The sequence below is a fragment of the Petaurus breviceps genome, unplaced genomic scaffold, assembly GCF_028583685.1.
Source record: "Petaurus breviceps papuanus isolate PSGF00001 unplaced genomic scaffold, PetGlider_PUasm1.0 37, whole genome shotgun sequence".
Taxonomy (NCBI): domain Eukaryota; kingdom Metazoa; phylum Chordata; class Mammalia; order Diprotodontia; family Petauridae; genus Petaurus; species Petaurus breviceps.
The window spans coordinates 82,983,171-83,011,078 of record NW_027186296.1 but is presented as its reverse complement, the minus strand read 5'-3'; the positions used below and the strand labels follow the sequence as shown (position 1 = coordinate 83,011,078).

General features: G+C 37.8%; 1 protein-coding gene across 3 annotated transcripts in view; it reads left to right on the top strand.

Moving 5' to 3' along the window:
• Window positions 1-27,908, top strand: part of SORCS1 (sortilin related VPS10 domain containing receptor 1) — a 711,184-nt gene that overhangs the window by 442,262 nt on the left and 241,014 nt on the right. For all 3 annotated transcript variants that reach the window (XM_069098910.1, XM_069098911.1, XM_069098909.1), the window contains exon 4: window positions 17,224-17,382. In XM_069098910.1, the coding sequence (XP_068955011.1) occupies window positions 17,224-17,382 (159 nt within the window). The remainder of the gene's footprint in view (window positions 1-17,223; window positions 17,383-27,908) is intronic.

Below are 27,908 nucleotides of genomic sequence, written 5' to 3'. Positions count from 1 at the left end.
CATACAATCAAGTACAGTATCTGTAAATACTTTCACTTTAGACATTAGGTTATAAAGAAGGATTGTAACAGATGGAATGAGCAATGGAAAAGAGGAAACAAAAATAAACAAGAAAAAGAAAAAGAGCAGGTAGTTTGTTTCAGTCTGGGTTCAAACTCAGTTCTTCCTCTGGATGTAAACATCTCTCTCCATCATGAGTCTTTTGGGGTTTACTTATGACTCTGGATTGCTGAGAAGAGTCCAGTTTATCAAAGTTGGTTGTCACACATATGTTGTGTCTGTAATTGTGTACAAATTCCTCCTGGCTCTACTCTTCTCACTTAGCATCAGTTTGTATAAGCCTCTCCAGGTAAATATGAAGTCCATCTACTCCTTGTTTCTTATAGCACAATAGTATTCCATAGCATGCATATACCACAACTTGTTCAGCATTCCACAATTGATAGGCACCCCCTTAATTTCCAATTCTTTGCCACCACAAAAAGAGCTGCTATAAATATTTTTGTACATATGGGTCTTTTCCCCACTTCTATGATCTCTTTCTATAGCTTTCTGGCTATATAAGTCAGGTCCTTGTCCTATATCAATGACTTTGTTTAGATCTTTGCTGAATCTCAGGCCTGCATGCTTTGGTGTTAATAAGGCTACCACTGGCTAAACAGAAGGTCTAATTGAATTTTTTAAAAAATCTGAACCAGCTCTCCCAACTCTGACCTGAGCACTAATCCACATTAAATGGAGACCATTAGTGGGGAATTCTGAGGAAAGGAAACAAAGGCTCCAGAGAGGACCTGATCCTTCTCTGGATTCAGTTATTTTTTTTCAGACATGATCCAAGGGTTATCCTCTCTTAATATTATTTCCCATTCCAAATTCTTATAGTTCTAATATTTGTTAAAAGAAAGTTATATTAATTTCAAAGATACTTCACTTGAAATGATATATATATAGTTATACATATGTGCATATATATCTATATCTATCTGTATGTATATACATACATACATATACACATACACATATATGTATGTATTCATCCATTCATTGATTTGTTTTCCTCTTTCCCTATCACTTTCTGACTCCTCACTAGTTTATAGTAGTAGTATTCTATGTTCTGGATCTCAAAGGTGACTCAGAATCCTTCCAATTTAGGGATTTTCTTTTCCCCAGCCTTGGTTCCAGCCCCAAGTGATTTTGGAGGGGACAGTACTAATCTCAGCTGTAGGTCATTCCCCTTTTCTTCAGTCTTTGCATTCACTTTTCCCCTGCCTCAAATTCCTCAATTATTTTTTTTAGGTCTCTGACTGATCCTGGCCACTCCAGACACAGAAAAACCCTTTCCTCCTATTCCTTCCTCTCCTCTCCAACTGGATGGACAGAGTTGTGATCTGCTCCTTGTTTCTAAATAATGGTGGGGTGAGAACAAGGGCAGGGTGGGAAGGCAGAAAACACAGTAGTAGCAGGGAAATTAATGAGTAGGTCCCATGGCATGAGCTATTTGATCTACTTGTACTTGATGCCAGAATAAGGAAACTGCTATTAGTGGTGTTGAGTGAGCATGTTAAGGATTAGTGTCTTCTGTTGTTCATTCATAAGACTGTTACCTTGGCAGGCTTCTTGGTGTTGTGCCCTTTGGAGATAGCTGTAATTGCCTCTGGTGAATACTTTATCTTTTTGAGGAGTTTTTGGTATTTATTGGTGACTGGAAAGTCTACTTTTTATCTTATTGGTCATGTGGCCCATCATTCCTATTATAATTTCTTTAAGAAAGTAGGTGACTTTAGGAGAGAGCACAAAATAGTTTTAAAAATTTTCCTTTCAAAATTATTTAGCACTTAAAATCAAAGTTCTTTTGCTTAAACCAAAGTGAGTAAACTTTATTTATCTATAAAATCCACCTATATTGCATGATACCCGGTGGTGCTGGGTGACTGTAATATATTTTTTAACACATTCAGAGGGATCCAAATCTGGATTAAAGAAAGGTCTCATGTGGGCTGAACATTTTCTAAATCAAGATCAGCCAACTTGTCAACTTTGTAAATAACAATATCTCTGAATATGCAGTCAGCCCACCATCGACATTAACCATGACAGGAAAGTTTATTTCTGAAGTTCCAAAGGAATAGGTCCTCTGATAATCCTATTTCACAATGTGAACTCTTGAGAGTTCCCTTGCATGCTGCTATCTTTATTAACAGCAGGACAATATAAATAAAATCAACTGAACAAAATAAAATTCTGAATGCTTTCAGATTAGTCTGGGAATGGTCAAATTTGAGCTGGTTGCACATATTGGCAGTAAGATATGCAGTCCTCTGGATGTTATATATGACCTTCCTCTTGGAACTCAAGGCCACCTGGAGATAGGGGAATTTCTTTTAAGAGCCTCTCCTGAAATAACAATATCAATAGCATCTCCTATTTAAGCATAACTTTAAGATTTACAAAGTACTTTTCTCTCCCCAGCTCTGTGGGATAGGGACTACAAATATTGTTATCCACATTTTACAGAGAAAGAAGCTAAGATGATGTAAAGTAACTGACAAGCTCACACCACATTCAGTTGAATTTAACAAGCCTTGATATTTAACCACTTACTAGAGAAAGTAAGGTGCAGTAGAGAACTGACTGGAGACAGAAGATCTGGGTTCAAATCCTACTCATTTCTTTACTTGGGCAAGTCACATAACATTGATAGGCCCCAGTTCCCTATTTTTTAAAACGAAAAGGTTGGACTAGGTGACTTCTGAGGTCTATTCTATCTCTAGAGATATATATGAAGCAATGTATCAATATCAGCATTTCTGGATAGTTTATACCACAATGGGATGTGCTGTGTTGTGAGCAAAGAGGCTCCTCCATTATATGCTCTTGAGGGGAAAAAAAAGGACAAGGCAACATCAAAATGAATAGGGGCAGTGAGAAGTTGTGCTGTAATTCACAAGACAGAATTATGAGATTTCTCCTTTGGGCTTCATGCACGACACTAACCTGGGCACACCTTGAACATCTGACTTATCTGTTGCTCTACAATTTAAATTGTGATTTGGATATTATTTATATATATATGTATGTATGTATATATATGTATGTATGTATGTATATAGATACATATACACACAAATATGTATATACACATATAGAGAGTTTAACTCATTCTTTCTAGGTCACATACTTTAAATTAAAAAAAAACATTTTTAATAATAATTTTAAAAAACATTTTTATATAAGGTTTTGAGTTCCAAATTCTATCACTCCCTTCCTACTTTCCTCTCTCTCTAGATGGTAAGTAATCAGATATATATATATATATGTATATATATATATAATATGTGCAATTATGTAAAACATTTACTTTTGTCATATTGTATAAGAAGGCTCAAATAAAAGAAAAAAGAAAAAAAAGAAAGTGAAAAATAGCACACTTCATTCTATATTCAATCAATATCAGTTCTTTCTCTGGATGTGGATTGTATTCTTCATCATTAGTCCTTTGGGATTGTCTTAGATCATTTCATTGCTGAGAATAGCTAAGTCATTCAGAGTTCTTCATCATACTAAATATTGCTATTACTGTATGCAATGTTCTCCTGGTTCTATTCACTCCACTATGCATCAGTTCATGTAAGTATTTCCAGGTTTTTCTGAAATTATCCTGCTTTTCATTTCTTATAGTACAATAATATTCCATCGCAATAATATACCACAGCTTGTTTACTCATTCCCTAACTGATGGGCATCCCCTCAGTTTTCAATTCTAACCACCACAAAAAGAGCCACTATGAATATTTTTTTTGCAAATAGTTCCCCCTCCCATTTTTTTAATGTCTTTGCTATATAGACCTAGAAGTGGTATTGCTGGATCAAAGGGTTTGTGCCACTTTTTTAGACCTTTGGGCATCGTTCCAAATTGCTCTCCAGAATGGTTGGATCAATTCACAGCTTCACCAATAGGACCACACACTCTTGGATGTTTTAAGTATAAGTTTTTTTTTGTTTGTTTTTCAGTATTCAATCACATAACATCCTTTGTTTACTAACCCTAAACTTACTAATAAATAGAACCATAATGTTTTAATTAGGAAGGGTAATCTAAGAGTGCATCTATCATTTAATAAGTAAGAAAGCTTCCCACTTCTAGAGAGAGAGATGATGGACCAGTATGCATATGGATATGACTGATGTGGGGAATTTGTTTTGCTTGACTATCCTTATATGATACATATATTGGAATAGGGAGTTGACCAATGATTTTGCTGGTACGGGGATTACTCTTTTGAGAAAGCTCTCCATATCAGTTTATGCTAATGTATTCTATACAGCTTAGTCTTAGAGAGATGCATAGATCACTGATTGTTTAAGTGACTTGCCCAGTTTCATGTCACTACTATGTATATATCAGAGATGGGAAATTAACATAAGATTTTCAGGTGTACCATATGCTTTTCTATTAAGTTTCTTTTTTATGCTTAGGAATTTAATGATGAAAGGGACAAAAAAAAAGTCCTTTTGTATAAAGGAAAGATTTATATTGGTTGTCAAAGGACAAAAATTGTTACTGTTTAAAATGAATATTTTGATATTTAACATGAATGGGAAAATATATTTGTTTTAATAAAAATTGCTAATGGGTATATGGGAAAACTCAGTGTAAGATTAAATTTTAGCAGTTTCGGAAATAAAAAGTGCTATATAAACATGAAGACTCAAATCCTCTTGTATTTATTTTAGATAGAGATCTTGCTTGTGTGGGAACAACTTGATGTTCTAAAGGAATAGAAAAAGAGATGTAGTTTATTTAAAACTGGAGAAATAGTATTAAAAAAATACCAGTCAGGAGATACCAAATCAATAACTGATCTTTAGAGATAAAAGGATTATGGTACCCTAATCATTTGCATATATATGACTTAAGACTAAAGATGAAAAAATATGAAATAATATAAACCTTTGGTGACTGAGATTTGATTAAAAATTTCCTATATATTTAATAGGAGAAGTTTGGGGGAGTTGTCACTTTTAAGTTATAAATGAGTCATGAGTCAGAAAGCTCTTTACCCTAGATATTGAGTACATGGATGCAAAAGTGTAAATCAAATTTTCATTTATATTGTGATACATCTTAATATTGGTATATTGACTGAAATATTAATGTATGATACATTAAAATTTGATTTGACATATATAATTTATTTTGTCTTTTTAACAATAAATAGTTGTATTTAAAATCTTAAAATAACTGGATACTATTAAGAGCAACCAGTTATATAACTGCACTGAGTAGGTATGCTACTTTATAAATGGTTGTGTAGCTAGAAAATGCAATTGGATAGAGGCTCAAAGTCTACAGTGGTGAGTGGAGAAGTGCATTTCATTTCGACAGGGATAATGCAAGCACCTTGAGAGAGTTGGAGTGTAACCATAGTTCATGTCTCATATAATAGACCTTCTAGTATTAGAGTAGTTTGGAATGATCCAGACATTTCAGAGAGTAGTGGGTGACAGCATGCCCCATCTAAGGGGTGATAAATATATTGTGACATGCCATGTGACAATTCACTTTTCACCATTCATATCACATCATAATACCCACTGTGATGATACTATACACATTGTAATTATAGAGACTCTATGGCCAGCCATATCCATTGTGCCATACTGTGTCTTGATACATACATATATGTTGCTCTCTCTTTCTCCACATATAGATTTATAGTACACAGATTCATATGTGTATATACATATATATGTAAATATAATATATAAATAAATACAACATAATTTTTTGAAAGGAAGCATTGCTACCTGGGAGAAAGTGAAGACTCAGTAGGTCTACAGAATAACTGTCTTCAACTATATGAAGGATTGTCATGTAGATTAGAGGTTACCTCCATGGGCAGAACTTATACAAATGGATAGAAGTTGCAAAAGGTCAGACTTGATGTAAAGAATATTTCCTAACAGTTGTTCAAAAGTAGAACAGTATTTTTTGGGAGGCAATTAGTTCCCTGTCGCAGCAAGTCTTGAGGCAAAAGTTAAATGACCACTAATTGGAATTTCTAGGGGATACTTATTTATATACCATTGGAACTATCCTCTTGATTTGAATTAGATCGTACTGACTGCAGAAAGCATGCTCTTCCTTTGAACTTATAAGTCAACTTCCTAGATATTTGTTTCCAGGATATATAGCTACTAAAATCAAGTCTTCAGACAGTATAGAAGCTTCTTTAATTAAAGCATCAGCATCCTAAAGCAAATATTATTGAACAAAAGATGGTTACCTACTTAAATAAGGCTGTATTTGATAGAGGAAAAAGAAGTTTAAAAGAGAACCAGCAATCTCATTGGGAGACAACTAAATTAAACTTATTCACAATTTTCTGTCTTTTAGAAACCATTTGATCACTGCCTATCATTAAATAATTGAGGGGAACTGTGAAAATTATTTTCTTGCTAAGAGGAGTGAAATTTTTTCCCTAGATTTGCCTCCCTTCTCCCTACCTTCTGGCTGAAAGCTTTGCAGTAGAGCTGAGGTAATTCAGTGATTCACACTCCACTAATCTGCAAATCCTGTTTCTGCTGAAACCCCTGGTGGTCTCCACATACTTCTCAGGAAAGCTTTAATAGCCAAGTACATTAGTGAGGTCTCCTTTTGCTGAGGCTTCATTAATCTTCCCTGATATTCTTTGTTATATTTGTCAGTTTACCACAAAGTATTAGCATAAGTAAGTGAAACTAAAATACATTTGTCAAGATGATGAAGAAAGTTCAGTCTCAGATACTGTATATGGGCATATTCTGTTTACTAATTTTCCAAATGGGTTTGTTGCTACTGGTTCTCTTTGTCATTAGTGCAAATTACTAACCTTCTGCTTTTTTTCAAGTTGATTTTTTTCCAAACCCCTGAAACCAATTTTCCAACTTTTACTCTTTGCCAAAAAAAAAAAAACAACTTTTCCCCATTTCCAAATCCCAATATTCAAAATTAATGATAGGTAAACATCACTCTACCTCTTCCTCTCTCTCTTCATCTCCTTCTCCATCTCCCTCTCCCTCCCTACCTTTCCTTTCTCCATCTCTCTCCTGCCCTCTTTCCTCTCTCTCCCTCTCTCTCCTTCCCTCCCTCTCTGTCTCTCCCTGTGCCATTTCCCCTCTTCTCCTATTTCTTTCCCTTGCTAAACCATGTCACTTTATCATTGCCATTGTGCTAAAAGGATGTCTTATCATTAAATGAACATCATTTTCTGTAAACTTTCCCACGAACAAAGTCAGTTTCTCCCAGCATCATGACTCTTTCATGATAACAGCTAAGATTTTAAGACAATAATAACCTCTTGGCATTTAGAGATCTTTAGGGAGCTGTGTGATCACGAGAACTGTGATACTAGGGTCTGTGATAACCAAAGTGATGTATTCATATTAAAGTTGAGGTGAAAATATACAACAACTCTGGGATTTTAAAGACATGTATATTCTTGAAGTAACCAACTGGTTCCTCTCTTTGCTGCAGTTATGGACATGCTGTGTAGACAAAGAGACCATTTTGTATTTTGTTTTTATTTGAGCAGTTTAATTACAATTCTACAATGTGTATTTTTTCTCAAATCTTGAGATTTCATCTTTGAATGGTTTTATCTTTATGAACAGTTTCATCTTTTTATTTGTTTTTCTCCTTTCCTATCTGTCAGGATTTGACATTGTACTGAAGAGTCTTTTTGTGATCTTTTCCTAGTTTTAGTCTAGTAATAGCCACTCTGCGAGGGTGAATGACCATTTGGACAGTTTGGCTATTAACTTAGTCACACTGGCCATACTTAATGTAGAAGACATTTCTTTCTGTTAACTTGAACAGCTTTGTTCATGTTTTTTTTTTTTTTTGTGGTGCCCCCAAACCACTTGAACCTTATTGGCTTCCTTGATGGACATGGAGTAGCTATTGTATTTCTATCTTAGTTCCTTGAAGAACAGATGAAAAACATGGTCTTTTGAAGAATGTGTAAAGATTCTTCAAAACATCTCATGATTCTTGAGAAAACAAAAATTAGAACCAACGAGGGCCTTCTCCTCACCTTTGGTTTTAAAAAAACAAAACAAAACAAAACATGTTTCAGACTGTTTCAGACTCAATAGCTTAATGTTAAACAACAGTCAACAACCATTATATCACTTCACTCTGTATAGTCTTGTTATAAGGCAAATAATATTATATTCCTGACCCACCATTTCCCAAGGCTTAGAAGTGATAAGTTGGGAGGAAGAACTGGTAGAGCATTAGACATCATGTTCTTATTTTCTGAATAAAAAATAGGAACACTTGTTCAGATTAAAAAAAAATGCTTATGCAAAGCCTGGTTAAAATAATGGCTTCCTTCCTTCCTTCCTTCCTTCCTTCCTTCCTTCCTTCCTTCCTTCCTTCCTTCCTTCCTTCCTTCCTTCCCTTTCTCCTTCCTCCTTCTCCTCTTTATCCTTCTCCTTCATCTTTGTCTTCATCTTCATGACCACCATGGGACATTTAGAACATAAATGTTTCTGTAACCACAGAGGGCATCTTGTGACATGGAGTATGGAAAAATAAAGGCACGCCAGAAAATATGCCTCCCCCCATTCTTCTTCAAATTACCCAGTCTTTATCATCAATCATCAGGGCATCTGTTATAAGTCATTTCTGAATTGGCATGGACAGCACTGAATGTGCACTTAGCCAGTTACAACTTGTGACAAAGAGAATACACATTGACAGGATAGCTGGTAGGGGTTGGAGCATAATATGTGGTCTGGGAAGTAAACATTTTCAAGGCTTCAGCAGTTACCATGCGTTAGCCAATATGCCAAATTATACAGTCAGAAAGTTTCAGGGCTCATGAAATGTAGTGATTTCAGGAGCTAGGAATCATCACCTCTGATTCTCCAAGTGAGGCAGAAGCTCTAGTGACTATCTGGGTATATCTGGGTACTCTTCAATGCTCTTTTGTTAAATGAACACTCAATGGATGGTTCAAGCTGAAATCCCTAGAAAGGAGGATTTTTTTTTGCTTATTTGTTTTTTGATAACAGTTTCAAGGAATTCTTGTATCAAAGTGTTTGCAATTTTTAGCAACTTTTACTATATGGAACCCGTTTACTCTGGCTCTTCTGATTTTGGGGTTTTGAGTGATCATCTTTAGTAGTAAACAATATGGACTGTATAAAGTATGTTTGGTTTCACAGGTCTTTTTCATAGGTGATTTGCCCAAGGTAACTTGTGTCAGTAGAGTATTTAAAACTAGGTCCTCTGATTACATAGGCTTTGTTCTTTTCACTGTACCACATTGTTTCCCTGAGTTCACTCTTCTCCAGGATTGGACCATCCTAATACAGTATATGGGGCAACTGGGTGGCACACTTATTAAAGTGCTAGACCTGGAGTGAAGAAGTCTCATATTCCTGAGATCAAATCCAACCTCAGACACTCACTAGTTGTGTGATCCTGGACAAATTACTTAACCATATTTGCCTCACTTTCCTCATCTGTAAAATGAACTAAAGAAGGAAATGGCATATCTTTGCCAGAAAACAAAGAAACAAACAAACAAAATCCAGAAATAAAAAAAAAAATTGAGGTCACAAGGAGTCAGACACAACTGAAATCACTAAGCAATAATATACTCTCCAGTTCTCTGTATTCACTGATTTCCTTTTCAGTTGTTATTATGGGACAGTCTCTAACTTTCTATACTGCTGTCCTCCAAACATCTGCCAGCTGATAGGCCCAAAGAGTGCTCCTCCTCCCCGTTGCCTAGGATGAGAAATATTAATGCTCAGCACGCATCAGGATTAGTCAACTTCCTGCCCATTCTGGTCAGAAAATTACTCGTTCACTCGGCTTACATTTTGTTTAATTCATTTTTAAATTTTGAGACCAAAGGTTTGCAAAATAGCTACTTAGGCTGTTTATAGATGGAAAATGTTTTCTGTGTTGTTTAAATGAACTGATAGATGGGGACCCAGATTGCTACTATTGCTGTTTTGTTTTCCCCCATTTCACTCTTATCATCATCCAAAGTCCTTATTATGTGCCTGTCTGCACCTGGAATGGGGTTAAGATAGCACAGAACAAATCAGACAGCTATAATCCAGTCTGCCTGTTGATTAACACCCAAAGATGCCAGTTTTAACCTAGACATAGATGGAAAGGCCACACAGCTGCATGCACAAGGGCTGGGATGATGTATCAGGTCAAAGAGAACCTTTGTGTAAAAAGGAAGGAAGATGGAACTTTCTGAGCTGTAATACATGTAGGGGTGAATGCTGAGAGCTGAAATCTTAGGCAGAATGGGATTAATCAGGGAAGGGAGACATCTCAGAGAGACGGTATTCCAGGACATTAAGTGACAGATGCCCAAAGCAGAGTCCCTGTTTTGCTCTGGAGTCATCAGAATAGTTTCCCTCACCATTCATACACTCAGATGCTATAAGCCCATGCTGTTATGTTTGGAAAAAGTCAGACAAAGGCAAGTTGTGCTTGATTTTGAAAGACATCCTGCTGTCAATTGAGCTGAAAGAACAACACATAAAAAAAATGAAAAGAAAGTAGAAAAAGAAAAGGCTATGTATTTGAGATCTATAAATTGTATTTCATATTCATTTATCACTTTCTTGAAAAGCAAACAAAGTTGCTTCTTTCTCCTGCAGCCGGTGATGAATGGATGCTCTTACTTTGGGTGTGGAGACTCTGTCGCCATTATTGACTTTCCATAAAAAACAATTCATCTAAAACTTCAGTGAGAGCAGCATTTGCACACTGTGCAAGGCATAAGTAAACTGATTCTAATGACTTGTGAACTGATCCAAGCAAAGAATAATAACCTTACCTGGTTGAAGGTGCATTTTCAACTTGTCTACACCCTCCCTATCTCAGAGAAAAACCTTGTTCGCATTGACTTCAAAAATAGTATAAATAAAAAAGTTTATGTTGACATAGCACTTTATAGCTTATGAAATCCTCTCCATTCATTGTTTCTTTTGGTCCTCACAATGCTATGATAAAAACATAGGTTAGCCATCATTATTCCCATTTTACAGATGAGGAAATGGAGGATCGGAGAAAGTGGAATCTCTAAATGGTGGCAGATCTGGAACTGGAGTCCAGATCCTTCATCAAGTTAACACTTTTTTTCTTGTGTGCCATTTAAAAGGTGAAACTGTAAGGAAATGAGGTTCTGTATTCAGAAAAAGTCAGGAATAAAAAAAGGACTAGAGTCTCAGAGATTTTGTTAACTCTGTAGTCAAGTCCTATTGGTTCAGTACCTGGATTTATGGTATAGTCAAAAAATATTCAAGTATTGAAAAGCTCCAAATATAATAATAATTGTTACTATAGAGAGTTATGGGAGTTGAATCATGCTGGAAGAGAACGAATTTGTTTGAATAGTTGAAAAGTGTGAATTGTAAAATACTTTTAACTTTTTAAAATTTTTGAAGAAGGTAACAAAAACTCTAATAATTCCTTCTAAAGTTTTTACCAGTAGAAGTCCTGCCAGGCCTATTTCATTTAATAGGGAAGGCTAATTGGCAATTAATATTTGTATGCAGGCAATATCTAATAAAGTCTTAATAAAGGGTTTGTTTTTTGAAAAAGAACAGATAGGGCACTAGACTTATGTTTTCTTTACAGGTTCTTTCTTCATGGAAAATAGGAAGGTTATCTTCCACTCAGCCCAGATCAAATTGCCTGACTGTGAATTTGTGGGGTGTTGCTCTAAGCTGTCCAAAGAGTAGCTGCGTTTCCACTAGGGAATGAAGAACTCAGAATGTTTTGTGTAGGTCCTTCCTCTTGGAATATGGCCTATTCAGTGTTACTGAACACAGGCTGATTGATTGGGGGCACCTTTTGAAATGAACCACTGAATGACTCAAATTTGCTCTGTACAGATTCTCCACATCCCCACCCACCTAGTCAGTCATAATAGGAAGAAGAAAGTAAAGGGAAGAGGAAAGATTTCACTGATTTTTCCAGGATGTCAGATGCCCATTGATATTTCAGGCTGCTGTTAAAGACTTTATGGAACTTTTTGTACCTATACAGACATCATTCAGAGAAAGGCAAAGAACTAACCTGAGTTGAATTATCTAAGACATTTTATCTGTGAAGTGTCAAATAACTCAACACTTAGAAAAAATTAGTCAACCAGACTGTTCTGTTCCAATTTTACCTGGATGTTTGACATCATATAGACACAGCTGCATTTATCAGGACATCAGTAGCAGCAGATTCCCAGGATAGAAAGCAATATAATTTGGGAGATATTCTGTAGGCCCCAGGGTTTTGATTTGCATGGACTGTTTGGCCAGGAATGGCATGATTAATATTTTACTATGAGATTTGTAGATGCTAGAAGAGATAGGAACAGGGCATGCTTAAAGAGAAATACAGAAATAGAGAGAAGAAAAATTCACCTTGTCTCAGTCAATAGGTGCTCTATAAAATTGAGCCCTTTCATATTATCATGGAAATTACTTTTTGGCAGTAGTGGGGAAAGGTTGTTATACATTATTGTTAATTGTGGTTTGAGAAACAAAACAATATGATCATTTGATGGCATATTCGTTATTCAAAATATGACAGCTTTTATATCCTAGCAAATATGAAATCTTCTGGATGTATGCCTGCTAGTTTAGGAGACATCTAAATGGCCTTGCTTAATGTGCGCGATAGATTTTAATGAAGCCGTGTGAGTTTATACTTAGCAGATCACCTGATGTCTGTCTTTGTGACAGTCAGTCAGTGAGGGGACAATGGTTGCCTAGTGAGTACAAGAGAGAGGCGTGTAACTTGGTGAGAATTTATTACTGGAGAGCAATATTGTCATTGGACTATGGAATGAAAGGTAATTAAAGTTCCTAGCTCCTTGGTGTGTTTTCCATCTTGCCTTCCACAGAGTTGACACCCACACTACTCTTCTGCTTTCCTGCTGCTGGAGAAGGAGGGGGTGGGAAAACATGGACAATGCTTTAAATTCATCCTGGAAAACATAAACACGGCTCCGGCTGAGCTTGTCTTATATATGAGCCACATGTGCCATTTGCGGTGACAGCGTAACATTTTACACTATGACACTAACTATCCCGAGTTTTTAATACGATTGCCTCCAAATGCTTTTGAAAGCTCTGAATGTGCCTGGTGTGATGCTCTTTTTATGACATTGCTTCCCTTCCCCCACCTTTTTCTTCTTCCTCTTTCTGGAATAGTCTGTGTCCTTGGCTGGTAATCTTTAACCCCGTGACTGCAATGATTTCTCTTCATATAGCCACACATTAGGCACATTGCTCATCCTTCTCCGAAACAAACACACTGCATGCCAGTTCATAAGTAGATGGGGTAGAAGTCATGAGTACCAAAATAGGCCATACATTTAGAGACTTGCTTGAGGGTTACATTTCCACTGAGTAAAAGCAGACTCATGGAGACTCAATGATGCAGCAGCGTTTTATCAACAATTTCTAGAGGCATAAAATTAGAGGAAAAAGAGACTTAATGGTAGCACCCGTCCCTCCCCCCCTTACCAATCCTTTACCTGTTGTAAAACTAGCAGCATGTTCTGCATGGCCTATGGAGAAACTAATCTAACCCATTATGAAATATCTTGATCCAAGAAACATTTAGCATTTTCTGGTGTCTAATGGATCAGGAACAAGTTAAGGGTTCTAATTATGGGTTCTTGGGGAAATGTTTGTGGCATTTACATAAATGGGACTTTTGGGAAAGGCATGGGCCATTTTGGAAGGAAGGTAATGAATTTCACTTAGTTCACTTTGAGTTGGAGGTCATAGCAAATTTCTTAGTGGATGTTAACCTTGCTGGCACTTACTTCTTTATCTTTAAAATGAGAAGGTTCCTTCAAAAATGGTTGCAAGGACTCTCCCAACCCTAATCATCTATGATTCTGTATTTCTGTAGGCAGCCAGGCATGCCTAGCTTTCCTGCATTCTGCTAATCATGCCTTCCAGTCAGTCAATCATGTGCTTTATCACTTCTGACTATTCCCACTCCACATGAAGATTTTTATCAGTCAAATATGCACAAGTGGTAGCATTTTTTGGTTATTATTTTAATGAGTGTGTTAAACACAGTCCACTGAGCCCAGAGCCTTTAACACTGCTCTTAAGCCAACAGGCTGAAACAGATTCACCGTGACAGACAGACGCTATGCAGAATAAACAGGCCAAGAAGAAATGCCATGAAACAGCCCCCTGGAGAATTGGGGTTAGCCATTAGGAGGCAGTGCTTAATCCAAAGGCTACTTAGATCCTGAAACCAGCTGCTGAGTTAACTGGTGGAATGTTCTCCCCCGGATACAATTGGTCTCTATTTACACTGTCAAACAGTTAATAACCTTTGTGTTCAGCCATGACCAGTCTTAAGAAAAATTAGAAATTAGTCAAGGCTTGCTATTTACCTCCTTTTTCAGTATCATCTCTCTACATCCCTTGCCTTACATCATTGACTGGTCCCAGGGAGCAGCTGGAGCCAGTTAAGGTGCTGCTGTGAACAGAGCATTGAAGCTGAAGTCAAGAAAATCTGAGTTTAAATGTAGCCTCAGATGCTTCTTATTTGACTCTGGGAAAGTCATTTAACCTCTGGATGCCTCAGTTTCCTTAACTGTAAAATGGGGATAATAATTGCACCTACTTCCCAGGGTTGTTGTGCAAATCAAATGACATATTTTTAAACTTCTTAGAACAGTCTAGCACAGAGTAGACACTTAATAAATGCTTGTTCTCTTCCCTCCTTTTCCCTCCCCTTCCTGGGGAGGAGTTCAGCTCATTTACACTAAGGCAAAAATGATTGAGAACTACTTCCTTCTTGCTTACAAGGGGGGAATTAATTCTCAATCAAAGGGATGTGTCTGGAATCTGGAATTTGGGACATTATGTGGAGAGACGAGTAGAGATTGGGACCTCCACCAAAATCATAACATAAAACCAATTATTTTTCCTGTGCATAATAAGGATGTCAGCTGCCTAACACTATGAAAGCCACTGTAGAAAATATTAAATTAGTAGAAGAAATGTATTTTGCTCCTGAAAAATCGACAATTTTGTTGTACAGACAAGACTATAGAACAAGCATAAGCAAATAGTATACAACAATATAAGACAATATGTAATTCCCTACTAAATTTTGGTGCACCAATGATCACAATTAAGAAGAAGGGTTGTCTGTGAGAAAAGGGGTAATTCACTTTATGTACATACCTTCTGGGCACAGGGAGGGGAAAAACCACAGAAATGTAGGTTCCAAGAGGTCTATTAGGCCTCAGAGTAATTGAGTTTAGTCCCTATAACATCATTAATAAATAATCTTAAAGCATCTGCTTGAAGACTTACAAAAATGGGGACCCTGATTCTTTCTGGGCATCCCAATTCACTCTGGAGTGACTCACATTCTTAGTAAAGAGCTTTTGTCTTTAACATGAATCAACTTCTCTATAACTCTCCCTCTTGCAACTAGATCTGCCCTCTAGGGCCAAGTAAAACAAATTCATTTCCTTTTCAACCTGACAGCTTTGCACATATTTTTTAAGACAGCTATCATATCTTTAGGAGGAAACTGGATGACCACTTGGTGGCTATATTATAGTGGGAAAGATATTGAGGTATGCTGTTAGATGTTTAGCAGCTGACTTTCCTTGCATGGGGGAAGGGGAATGCATGCATAATACACTTTTAAGTTTACTGAACTATTAACATTTTCTCCATCACATCTTCTTATGTGTAAACAACCAACAAAACAACAATCAGACCCTGGTTTATAGCATTTGCCGATTTCCAAAAATGTGTAAGTGTTCACCCTGAACAAAACTTGGCTCTCATGAGCTAGTCTGAGCTGACTCCAGCATAATCCTGCATTGATCCTATGATCTTCTTTTGGTGTGTGACTTAGACGGGATGGCCACTGAGGGCCCTTCTAACTCCAAATATTTTTTATTTTGTTTTCTTCTAATTCTTCTGTTCTTTATGTTAAACATGCCCTCTTGTCAAATGGTTTCATAAGGCACGTTCTTGTGGCTCTTCACCATCCCGACCATTATTTGGGTGCGCTTCTCAGTATATCAGTCACTTTCCAAACCGCCACAACCCAAATGGAACATCATTAATGTTGGCTTTTGTTTATTTGTTTGTTTTGCTTTTCCTGACCAAAGCCAAGTACAATGGGCTCATAACTTCCCTCATTCAGGGAAACTATGCCTTTATTAATCCAGTCCAAGAGAAGTCTTTCTACTAAAAGTACAAAACAAAGAACAGTTTCCATAATTGTAGTAAATAAGACAGTGTATTGTCACATCTCTAAGTTTAGAACCATACCCAGAATAGAGACTATAATGCACTTACTCTGCAGTATAGTTAACCGTGCATGTTATTATTTCCATTTTTAATTGTAAGCTCCATGAGAGCAGGGACCAACATTTATTAAACTTTGTATTTCTTTTACGGCTGATATATGTTCTATTTATAATGTATGGCTTGGTAAATTTTTTATGAATGTTTCATTTGAATAGGGCTTGAAATATTCCTCTCCAATCCACCCTCCAAGCCCCATGCAAATCATATAACCCACTTCAGCAAATCTGCTTGTTCTTCAAAGAAGGAGAAAAGACAAAATGATATGGGAAGGGGCGCTAGGTGACACGGTGAATAGAGCACCGGCCCCGGAGTCAGGAGGACCTGAGTTCAAATATGACCTCACACACTTGACACACTAGCCATGTGACTTTGGGCAAGTCATTTAACCCCAATTGCCCTGCAAAAAAAAAAAAAACTGATATGGGAAGAAAAAGAGGTGAAAAGATCTTAAGGGTTAATGCAAAGCAATTTAATTGTGGAAAAAACACCAAAAAGAAATGTGATGTTGTGGTTCTGAAAGTCCTGGGAGAGAGGAGATCTGGGTTCTATTCCTGACTCTGCCAATAACTTGCCCTTTGACTTAGGTTAATTGCTTTCTATCTATGGGCCTCAATGGAAATGACATTCTAATTGTCTTCTCCTGCCTCTAGCCTAAATATCCTGGTCACTAGTTGTGCCTGAAAGGAGGCTGGAACAGAAGGAGTCTTGAGTTTACTTTAAGTTAAGGATATTTTGTCTGTCATTTTCTCTTCAAAGTTTCTTTGATTCAATCCCTTTCCTTTTCCCAATGTAAGTTTGATTTTCTGGTTTTTGTTTTTTTCCCCACCCCTACAGATCATGTTACTCACAGACCCAGAGATTGAGAGCAGTTTATTGATCAGCTCTGATGAAGGAGCAACCTATCAAAAGTATCGACTGAACTTTTACATCCAGAGCCTACTTTTCCATCCCAAGCAAGAGGATTGGATCCTGGCATATAGTCAAGACCAAAAGGTGAGTGCATTTTTTTGAGACAGCTTGGCAGAGCTCTGGAGTAAAAGCCCAACATTTAATTTTCCCCAGATTCTGGTCTAATAATTTCTTTTGTTCTTTACAGAGGTCTGAATTTTGTGCCAAGTGCCCTGGCAGGGAAAGATGGGGAGTTGAGGAAAGGTTTTTTTTGATAGGGTTTAGTTTCTAGTAGACTCTAGAATTAATTTATTTCAGTAAATTGTTGAGAGATGGCATGACATAGTAGATAGAGTTGGCCTTAGAGCCAGGAATACCTGGGTACAAGTGCCATTCCTGATGCGTGTTGGCTCTGTGATCCTGATTAAATCACTTAAGCTTCAGTTTTCTAGGCAGCATTCTAAAACTAGAAGTGGTAGAGAAAGTACTGACTTGCTTTGGTGGGGAAAGTTCCCCACTGAGATTTTCCTATATCAGTGGAATCAGGGATTCACTCCTATCCTAGTTCCTATTCCCCTCAGCATTTATTAATTGCCAATTATGTGTTAGGCTCTGTACTAAGTACTCAGGATACAAAAGAAAAACCCGAAATAATTTCTGTCCTATAAGATTATAGCTTTGCACTAAAAGGAATTTTGGAGACCACCTCGTGCAACCACCTAATTTTACAAGTGAGGAAACTGAGGCCAGGGAAGGTAAGTAACTTGTCGCACCAGGAGTAAGCTTCAGAGGTGTGATTTGTATTGGGGTCCACTGACCCTGAGCTGACATCCTATTGGAGGACACATACAAATGAGTGGTACAATGGAGGAAGCACTGGGTTTGGAGTCAGAAGACCAGTTTCAAATGGTGACCCTGCTACTTATCCATTCAGTGACTTTTGACAAGTCCTGTCAGCTTCTTTATCTTTTCTTTGTAATTTTTTATTTTTTTTATTTTTGGAGGGGGAAGGTAGGGCAATTGGGGTTAAGTGACTTGCCCAAGGTCACACAGCTAATTTTGTGTTACGTGTCTGAGGCCAGACTTGAACTCAGGTCCTCCTGACTCCAGGGCCGGTGCTCTATTCACTGTGCCACCTAGCCACCCTGAGCTTCTTCATCTTTAAAATTAGGAGTGGCACTAGATCATTTCTGAGTTCACTTCTGGCTCCTAAATCTGTTGTCTTATTATAAATGACAAGTAATTTTAGAGGTGGGACAGAAAGCACTAAAACCTGGGGGGTGGAAAACCTGGGGGAAATCAGGAAAAAATCTTGTTTAGGTTGTGGTACATGAGCTGAGCCTTCAAAGGAAGTAAGGATGCCAAGAGTTGGACGTAAGGAAGGGAGCATTCTAGATGTGAAAGACAGTAGTGAAAGATGGAAAATCATATATGGGGATCAGAAAGTGATGTGACTGGAGTGTAAAGTGGCTGAGGGAGAGTCATGTGAAATTTAGAGCAAGGGAGGCTGGAGGAAGGTTGTGAATAACTTTACCTTTGAATATGAGGACTTGGTATATCACTATAGAATAAGTAAAGAGTCATTGAGCTTCTTTAGAGGGGAGTGACAACGTCAGAGCAGGGCTATCGGAACATGATTTTGGCAGCTACATGTAGGGATGGTTTACAGAAGAGAGACACAAGGAAGAAAGCCAGTGCTACAGTTTAGGCAAGAGGTGATAAGGGCCTGAATTCACATTGTGGAGAGGAAACAGATATGAGATATGCTACGGAGATAAACTTAGGCAGTGAGGGACAGGGAAGCAGGGATGGATAGAATCATTAAAGATGGCAGTGTAGATGAAGAATACATTTATGAGTCTTGGTTGGAAAGAAAGAATTAGGAACTGCACCTCTAACTTTTGTTGGAAAAGTGAGGGATTATGGGTGTGAGGTGATGCACCATGGATTATGGCTTGTGTGCCTGTTTGTTTTTCCTTTTTTTACAAGGGAAAACTGAAAGTGTGAACAGCAAGGGTTTTTTTGTTAAGGAGCCGAAAAGCTTTGGTGGACTGAGAGGGAGGGAAGGGAGAGGAATGAATGAAGAATGAGGCAGAACACAAAATGGAGGAATCAGAGAGAGGTATGTCAGAAATCTGAATTGTGGAAGTTGAATAGTTAAGGGTGATGTTGAACTCAAAGGATTGGCCATCTCTTTGGGTGGCTGCAGTAGTATAAATTTACTAATTATGGGAGTTGAAGAAGTTGAATTCTAGGAGGTCAGTTGTTTTGTTTGTCACTTGTTTGTTTTGTAGTGGATATCAGTAGATAATATTGAAGTCACTAACTAGGAGTTTGGGGTTCAACAGGAAAACTCTTTAGCCAGCAACCAAGAACAGCATCCAGTGATGTAGATGGATGGTGAAAGCCTCAAAGGAAGAGAGTTTACTTAGTGATGGCAGAGAAGAAGCATCTAGAAATGTTCTCAAGGAGCTTAGAATGTACAAAAGAAGGGACATCTAGGACTGGGGAAGGTAGTCAGAGATGCCATGTTTTCTGGGGAAAGCCAGGTTTCTGTGTTTTCAAGAAGATGGGAGAAATGTGAAAGGAGGAATTCTAATATGAAGGATCATAAGATTTCACTCAAATGTAGAGCTAGAAAGTACCTGAGGGGTCCATCTGAGGCTCAAAAAGCTAAGTGACTTACCCAGGGTTACCCATTATTAAGTGGCAGAGGTAGATTTTGAACTCAAGTCATACTAAGTCCACCACTTTTAATTTAAATTTAAAATTAAAAAAATTAATTTTAATATGGGAAGCTGGTTGATAATAATAGTAGTAGGTAACATTTGTTGTGTTAACACTTTAAGATTTTTTTCTAATTTGATCCTCACAACTCTTGGGAGATAGATGCTATTGTTCTCTCCATTTTACAGATATGGAAACTAAAATCAAACTAAAGTGAAATGATTTTTCAAGGGTCACATAACCAATAAGTATCTGAGATTGGCTTTGAATGGCAATCTTCCTGACCACCTCCAGAACTCTCCACTGGGTCACCTAGCAGCCAGTTAATTAAAGAACAAATTGTTCCAGAGGGAACCAAAGAATTGGAGGATAGCACTGGAGTGGATAGGGGTTAGTGAGGATTGAGATCTAGCAGAAGTGACTTTTTTTTGGAGGGCAATTGGGGTTAAGTGACTTGCCCAAGGTAGCACGGCTAGTTTTTGTGTTAAGTTTCTAAGGCTGTATTTGAATTCAAGTCCTCATGACTCCAGGGCTGGTGCTCTATTCACTGTACCACCTAGCTGTCCCCAGAAGTGACTTTTTACCCATATATCCTTCAGGTCAGAACCATAGGGCTTTAAAGAGGACAATTAACAGTGGAATAACTTTGGTTTTTTTTCCCTCTTAGGATTTACCGGAAACTTCATTCTGGACTGCCCTAGGTTCTTGGTCATTGAAGTTATAAAGTGGTTGAGATTAGATCTGATGAATATCAATGGAAAGAGCTTATAAATAATGAAATAAGTGACCAAAGAGGGTTAGCAATTTCCCTCCTAAGGATGCCCTTGAAAGTGGGATTCCTTCCGTTCTTCTTGTTCAGTAGGAAGAGTGCTGTTAGTACTGTCTCCTTAGAAAAATTGTTTCCTTTACCCCGGTTCTTCTGTAAAAGAAGGGGACTGGTTCATCTTTAAGATCTCTCCTAATGCTCATGTTCTGTGAGCAGCAAGCATTGATTAAGGTCCTACTGAATAGTTGGTAGATCGGAAGTATCTTTGTGGTGTCAATAAAGTTGAATACTCAGGTCCTGCTTTGAGGTTACTCACAAGCTAATTTAGGAAATGGCAAAAATATACCCTAAGTAGGTTGAGAATAATTCAAAGTTAAGCAGAATATAACCCAGTGAATAAGAGATTGGTCTCCAAGATTATCTTCAGTTTTTGCTGTCTATAGCTTGATTGTGCAATCATTTGTTTGCATGTTGTCTTCCGCTCCCCCATTAGATTATGAATTCTTTGAGAACAGAGACTGTTTCATTTTCACTTTCTCTGTATCTACAACACATTATATGGTACCAGGTCACAATGGTACTTAGCAAATGCTTGTCTACTTGACTTGGCCTAGATAAATACAGAAGTGATAGCATATGGAAGTAGGGGTGGGGGTAGAAGATACAAAATTAAGGATGAATGAGAATGGAATGGGAATAATCAGGCAAGGTTTCTAATGAAAGTTGGAATTATGAACTTTACCTTGAAGAAAGTGTTGAATAAGGATTGGAAGGGAGGATATGGACAGATAATTCCAAGGAAAAGAGTAGATTTCATTTGCCCAGGATGCTGTATTTGTTTCATATCGCCTGAAGCTAGAGAAATGGTTTAGATGATCTCTTGGGGTCTATTTTGGTGCTAGGATTCTGGGAAAAGCAAATTGAAATTCTTAGGATTTATACTGCCCTTAGTGCCAAATAAAATGCATGTCAAATCTAAAAATAGAGATTTGCAATTAGCATTTTATTTTCTAGGAGACCAATGAGCATAATGCCTGATTTTCATTCCTAGAGCAAAGCTGTGGTCCATCTGGTCCAGTGTTGTGCAGTTAGTGAAAAGCAGGTCCAGTGCTGCAGGAGATTGAAAATATTTCTCCTTCAACCCATTTCATTATATTAATCAGTCCTTGAAACTTTCTTCCTACTAAGAGTGAAGCAGTGAAGGAGATTTACAGGTTCCAGTTACAATTCTGTACCTCTAATAGAGGAAGTGCATAAAAGTATAAACCTTCATGGTTGGTAGAATGAAATGGACTGGATTTTAGAATCCAGTTGACTCCAATCTAAAATCTGCCACTTAATTCTGTGACCTTGGGCAAATCAGCTACTTTCTCTGAGACTCAGTTTCCTCCTATGTAAAATGAGGAGGCTGGACTATTTGACCTAATGTCCTTTCCTGTTCTAAATCTTTGGTTGTCTGTTGATTTTTTTTTTTTGCACTCCTATTTTTCATTGGTCTGATGTAGTGGGACTGACCACAGACTTAAGCTAAGAGTCAGGGGATGGGGAGGTTCTAGTCAAGCAGTCATTGCCTTAACTCGCTGTGTGATTTAGGTCTTAGTGCCCTCCTCTCTAAAATGAAGGTAATTATTATTGTTTCAGTGTCATATGGTTTAGAGCTGGAATGGACTTTAGAGATTACCTAGTTCAACATTCATATTTTGACAGGATCATGTCATTGAAGATTTAGAGGCAGAAGAAACTTTAGAAGTTACTAAGTCTGTCCCTTTGTGGATGAGGAAACTGAGAGTTTAAGTGACATGTCCAGGGTAATGTGGCTTCTGAGGCGGGATTTAAATCCAAGTCCAGTATTTTATCTATGATAGCCCATTGCCCCTCAGTTTTATGGAGGAAGAAACTATTGTCTAGTTCAAACCCTTGGTGGCTCAAATGTACAAGAATAAGAAGTCCACATTTATATAGTGCTTTATAGGTACGACGTGCTTTTCATACATCATTTTATTTGAGCCTCACAACAATCCTGGTAGTACAGATGTTGCCATTTTGCAGTGGAAGAAGCTGAGGTTAACTCATTCCCCAGAGTCATGTGGAGAGTGAGTAGCAGGGCTGGAATTCTAACCCAGGGTTTCGAACTCTAAGACCACAGTTATTTCATTGCTTAGATTTGCTTCAGATACCTTGATCCCTGCATAGAAGGACAGAATCCTCATTCTTTTTGAGCTTTTGGAATTATTGAATGGTCAGTTACCTCTCCCCTTTTCCCCCTCTTCATTTTCTTTTCCTCTCCCTCTCCCTCTCTCTATCCCTACTATTTGACATTTAAAGCACTTTATGATTTGGCTTCAACATGTTGTCCTGAGTGATCTCACCTAACTCACTCTTGGTGACACATTGCTCCCTCTATCCAGTGTTTTGGAATAGACTCTCCCTCACACTTGGAATGCTGTCCCTTGTCACTTCTATCTCTTAGAGAATCTCTAGCTTCTCACACAGTTGATAGATCACTTCTTACAAGAAGTCTGACCTGATCCCTTTAGTGTTTGCTTCTCTCTTTTCGAGTGAACATGTATGTACTCATCAATGTATGTTCCTGTTTTGCTATGTTGCATTTCATTCATCAATAGAAGGTAAGCTCCCTGAGGAGAGAGGCTCTTCCTTTCGGTCTTTACCTTTATATCATCCAGTGCCCAGACAATTAAAATAAAAAAGGTTTGTATAGATCTGTTATTTCCTTGGTAAAGAGGACTCCTGGGGAGGAAGTATCTTTTACCAATGCAAATCTATAGGTGTTTTGCAATTTATCATCTCATTGAGTTGAATTATGCACTGGTATATTAACTGCTTGGCCAATTGTCAAACAACCAGTGTGTTTCAGAAGTAGAACTTGAACCCAGGTCTTTCTGAATCTGGTGCCTGCCCTCCATTCATTCCACTGCTCTACTTCAACTCACATTTTACACATAGTAGGTACTTAATATAGGATGTTGAATTATATTGGAGAGCCCTTAAAGGTTTGGAAAAGTCCTGAGAATTGAAGAAGAAACTGAAGGCATGAAAATAGTTTTGGAAACAATTGGAGCAGTCTAAGTGTGGTAAAAACTGTGGTAAAAACTAATGGATTATAAATGAGTCCTGAGATGGACTGAAGCTATCTGAAACCAACCTTATTGCTGAATTCTCCTGAGGAATGGGTATATAGAAAGTTTTCTGAGGAAACTTCAGTATAAAATGGTGACTACATTACACAGCCAGCTTGGGTCTGTATCAATGAGATAGCCTAAATATAGGATATGCGAGGCTATGGAACATAAGATTGTGAATTGGAGCATTTCCTTGGGGCGGACATGCCTCTGGGGAACTGTTCCGCTGTCCTAGGGTGTTTAGTCTTGAAACCCATTCTGCTGCATCCAATGGATGCCATGCCCAGAGTAGGGCTGTGCTGTGCCCACGCAGGTGGGTCAGTGACACAGAAACAATAGCTGTTAATCACCCATGAACAACAGGGCTATTAGCACTGATGAGATGAGACTGCCTTGCACCACGGAAACGTCAAAGATGTCCTTGATGGGGAGGCTGACAGCTAATTGCCCAATGAAGAGGAAAAAAAAAACCTTAAGCTGTATGAATACATGTCTTCAGTTCTTTATGACAGGCACTGATCCTGTTGTTCTTACTGCAGAAACCATAGTTCAGAATCTGGTGTCAGCTTTTTGGGGCTTGCTGCTAGATCTTTGTAACTGGGAAGATCCAAGTCTGCAGAAAAGGGGTATTGCCTTTAGGCACCTCTTATTCAAATTAGAAATTTCCTTGGAGGCTAGACCTAAATAAAATCTTCTTCTGCATGCATCCCTATATCCCTCCGCCCCTTCATCACTTCCCTTATCCCCCTTTTCTTTCTCTTTACTCTTTTTTGTCTTCGTTTCTATATCACACATACACACACACATCCTTAATGTGGCACAATGGAAAGAGTATTGGATTTGGAGTTAGAAGCAGGGTAATTTTAAATTATATGGATTTTCTGGGCCTAAGTTTCCTTTTCAATAAAGTGCTGGGATCTTATTGAATGATTTGTAAAATTCCCTTCTCTGTAGTAGTCTTTGGTTCTCATATATTTTTTTCTTTAACCTATCATCCTGCTATTGGTTTTCCCCTTTTTCTTACTTCTTCCTCCTCAAAGTGGACTGTGGTTCAAGCTCCCAAGAAAGATAGTGAATGGTGAAAAGGTGCATGTGCTTGATTTCTTTTGGATGTCTCAGCCTGTAGAAGAAGTTTGCAAAGCGAACTTTTTCTCTGTGACTTTGCCCAACTCACTTTACTTTTTTTAGTTTTAGTTTCTTCATCCATAAAATGAGGGCATCTGTCTAGATGATTTTGATTGCCCTTTCTAACTCTAAAACCTGTGATCATCTGACTAGTAGAGTTAGCCTGTGAAACAGGGCATATATAGCCAGTAATTGTTCATCATATGAAAGATTAGCGTAGTGGTCCTTCATCCTTTTTATTTCATGGACCTCTTGGGTAATCTGGTGAAGATCTGCAAAGCCCTTTTCAGAATAATCTTCTTGTTTTAAATTCATAATGGAAGGAAATGAGAAATTTTAGCTACAGCTTAGTGAAAATAAAAATCCCATTTTTCCTCAGTGAAATTCAGAGACCTCTTAAAATCTATCCATGAACCTGGTCCCGGGATTAGGGATTCTTGCATTATGGCTTAGTTATCCATTGATTCCTTGGTGTTGTAAAATCAACTGTGGTAAATATTCATGAAGAGACTTAGTTTTAAATTCCATCTCATACAAATATTAACTGTAATATCATCTATGGGCAAGTCAATGTAACTTGAATCTTAACTTTCAATCTGTAAAATGGATATAATAATGCCTGAAGAACCTGCCACCAATTTGTATTGCTTTTGAGGATAAAATTTGATCCTTCACTTCTTTGCAATATAAGAATGTCAGCTCTTATTATTAAGGAGGGATGAAGGACTAAGAACAAACCCATTCAAGACTTCTGTAACCAGGTAGTTTCCTGTTGGTTGGGGGAATTTCGTGACTCTCTAAATTGGACATGAAACTTGAATCCCCATAATTACTCACCAGAGAGCTCAAAAATGCTTTGATGATCTTTTTTTGTAGGATGGCTGATGGATACTTATATTTGGCACCCATGGCCTCTTAATCCACTGTGTAAATTCTTTTCAAAATCTCTTTGCATTGCCAGGAAAAAAAAAAAACATTATGTAAATGCTAGCAAAATCTGAGAAGGGGGTAGGATGAAAGATGCTTGGAACAAAGCTAAACTCATCTTGCTACACCTTTCACAAAGGAACAATGGGCCACCCAGGACTGGAAGCTATGGAATAGTTCTGAATATTTATAAAGAATGAAATGAAAGTTTTGTTTTTCCTCCCACTTTCATCTCTTGCACCTAAGCTGTAGGCAAACCAAGCTTCAGATAAAAAGCTGTTTCCTTTCTTTGCATTTGGAAGCTGAGAAAGAGATAGCAGACATAATGCTTCACCTCCATTCTGTTTTCAACTTCTTTCTTGCTACTACACAGGAAACCACCCAAGGAAGGTTTAGTGGTGGGCTCAGTCTGTAAGATTACATCTTTATTTTAATTTGGCAATAAAGTAGTGCACAAACTGTGCTATAAAACATTGCCTCCAAAGGCATCTCTCACTCTGTCTTAAACACCTCACTAAACAGGATGTGTTGGGAAACATTTTAAAAGAGAGAAAACAAAAAGGCAGTTGTGACAGAAAGAATAACCAGCAAAGAGAAAAGGATCCTGCTATGCCAACTTGGTGGAAGTACCATGGCCTTGTGCTTTAGCCATTCCCAACAGGACATTGCCTGAAGCAGGGCAGTTTTTGATTGCCACTGAGGACAGTTAGGTAATGTGGGGTGTCATGAGGGACCTGAAAGGCAACTCCAACCTTTGTGCAGGCAGTTGGGTGAGATCTTGTTCTAGCTGGGTCCCTGAATCAAGCCTTGTCCTGCTTTGTAGGGCTGTGTCAAAGCTTCATGAGATCTGTCCATAAAAGGACTTGGTAGGAAAAAAAGTTCATTAGTTTGAGGGTAGAAATGACTCTTCCATTTCAGTATCATGAAGTTTTATTGTTCTTCCTTTGGCTATGGCATAAAATTCTATATAAGCAATTAGATACATAGGGGGAAAAACGTGGAAAAAATTGTTGTCTACTTAACATATTAATCACTTTTCTTTTTCTTTGCTTTTTTCATTCTTTTCTTCCCTTATTTTGCTCCTCTCTCACCCCTACTTTTCCATTTTTAATTTATTTCCTAGATGGTACAGTAAATAGAATGTTGGAATCAGGAAGACCTGTGTTCAAATCCTTGCTGGACAAGTTACTTAACCTTTTTTATGCAGTTTCAATTTTTTCATCTGTAAAATGGGCATAATAGTACCACTCACAGTTGTGAGGACAAAATGAGATAACATATTATATACATTAGACTAGGTATGAGAACTTATTTCCTCCCTCCCTTCCTTCCTTCCTTCCTTCCTTCCTTCCTTCCTTCCTTCCTTCCTTCCTTCCTTCCTTCCTTCCTTCCTTTCTCCCCTCCTTCTCCTTCCTTACTTCTTTCTTCCCTCCATTTTCTCTTTCTTCCTTCTTTTTTTCCTGTCTTGTGCTCTCTGGTTTCTTCTCCTTTCTCCTTCTCTTTCCCCTTCCTTCCTTTTCTTCCTTCTTTCTTTCCTTCCCTCCCTTCCTTTCTTCCTTCATTCCATTTGTATGCCAACAATTGAAAAACATCTTCTGTCCATAACACAAATCTGAACAATTCAGAATCCAGTGTTTTCTTAACACACCTGGATAAAGTGAGATTGGCATTAAGTTAAAGTATAAAAATAATTTTACTTGAGTACAACCCACCTTCTCTGAAGTGTAGCCCTGAAAAAATGACTTGCATGCACTGAGGGGGTAAAGCACCTTGCCCAGATCCCCACAGCCAGTATGTATTGAAAGTGAGACTTGCATCCAGGCCTCCCTGGCTTTGAGTCCCACAACTCTTTGTCCAGTATGCCAAATTCTCTCCCAAGTGTGGATTGAAAAGATACAGATGAAATCATCTTAACCATTGATGACAAGATTACTTCTTTGTTCTAC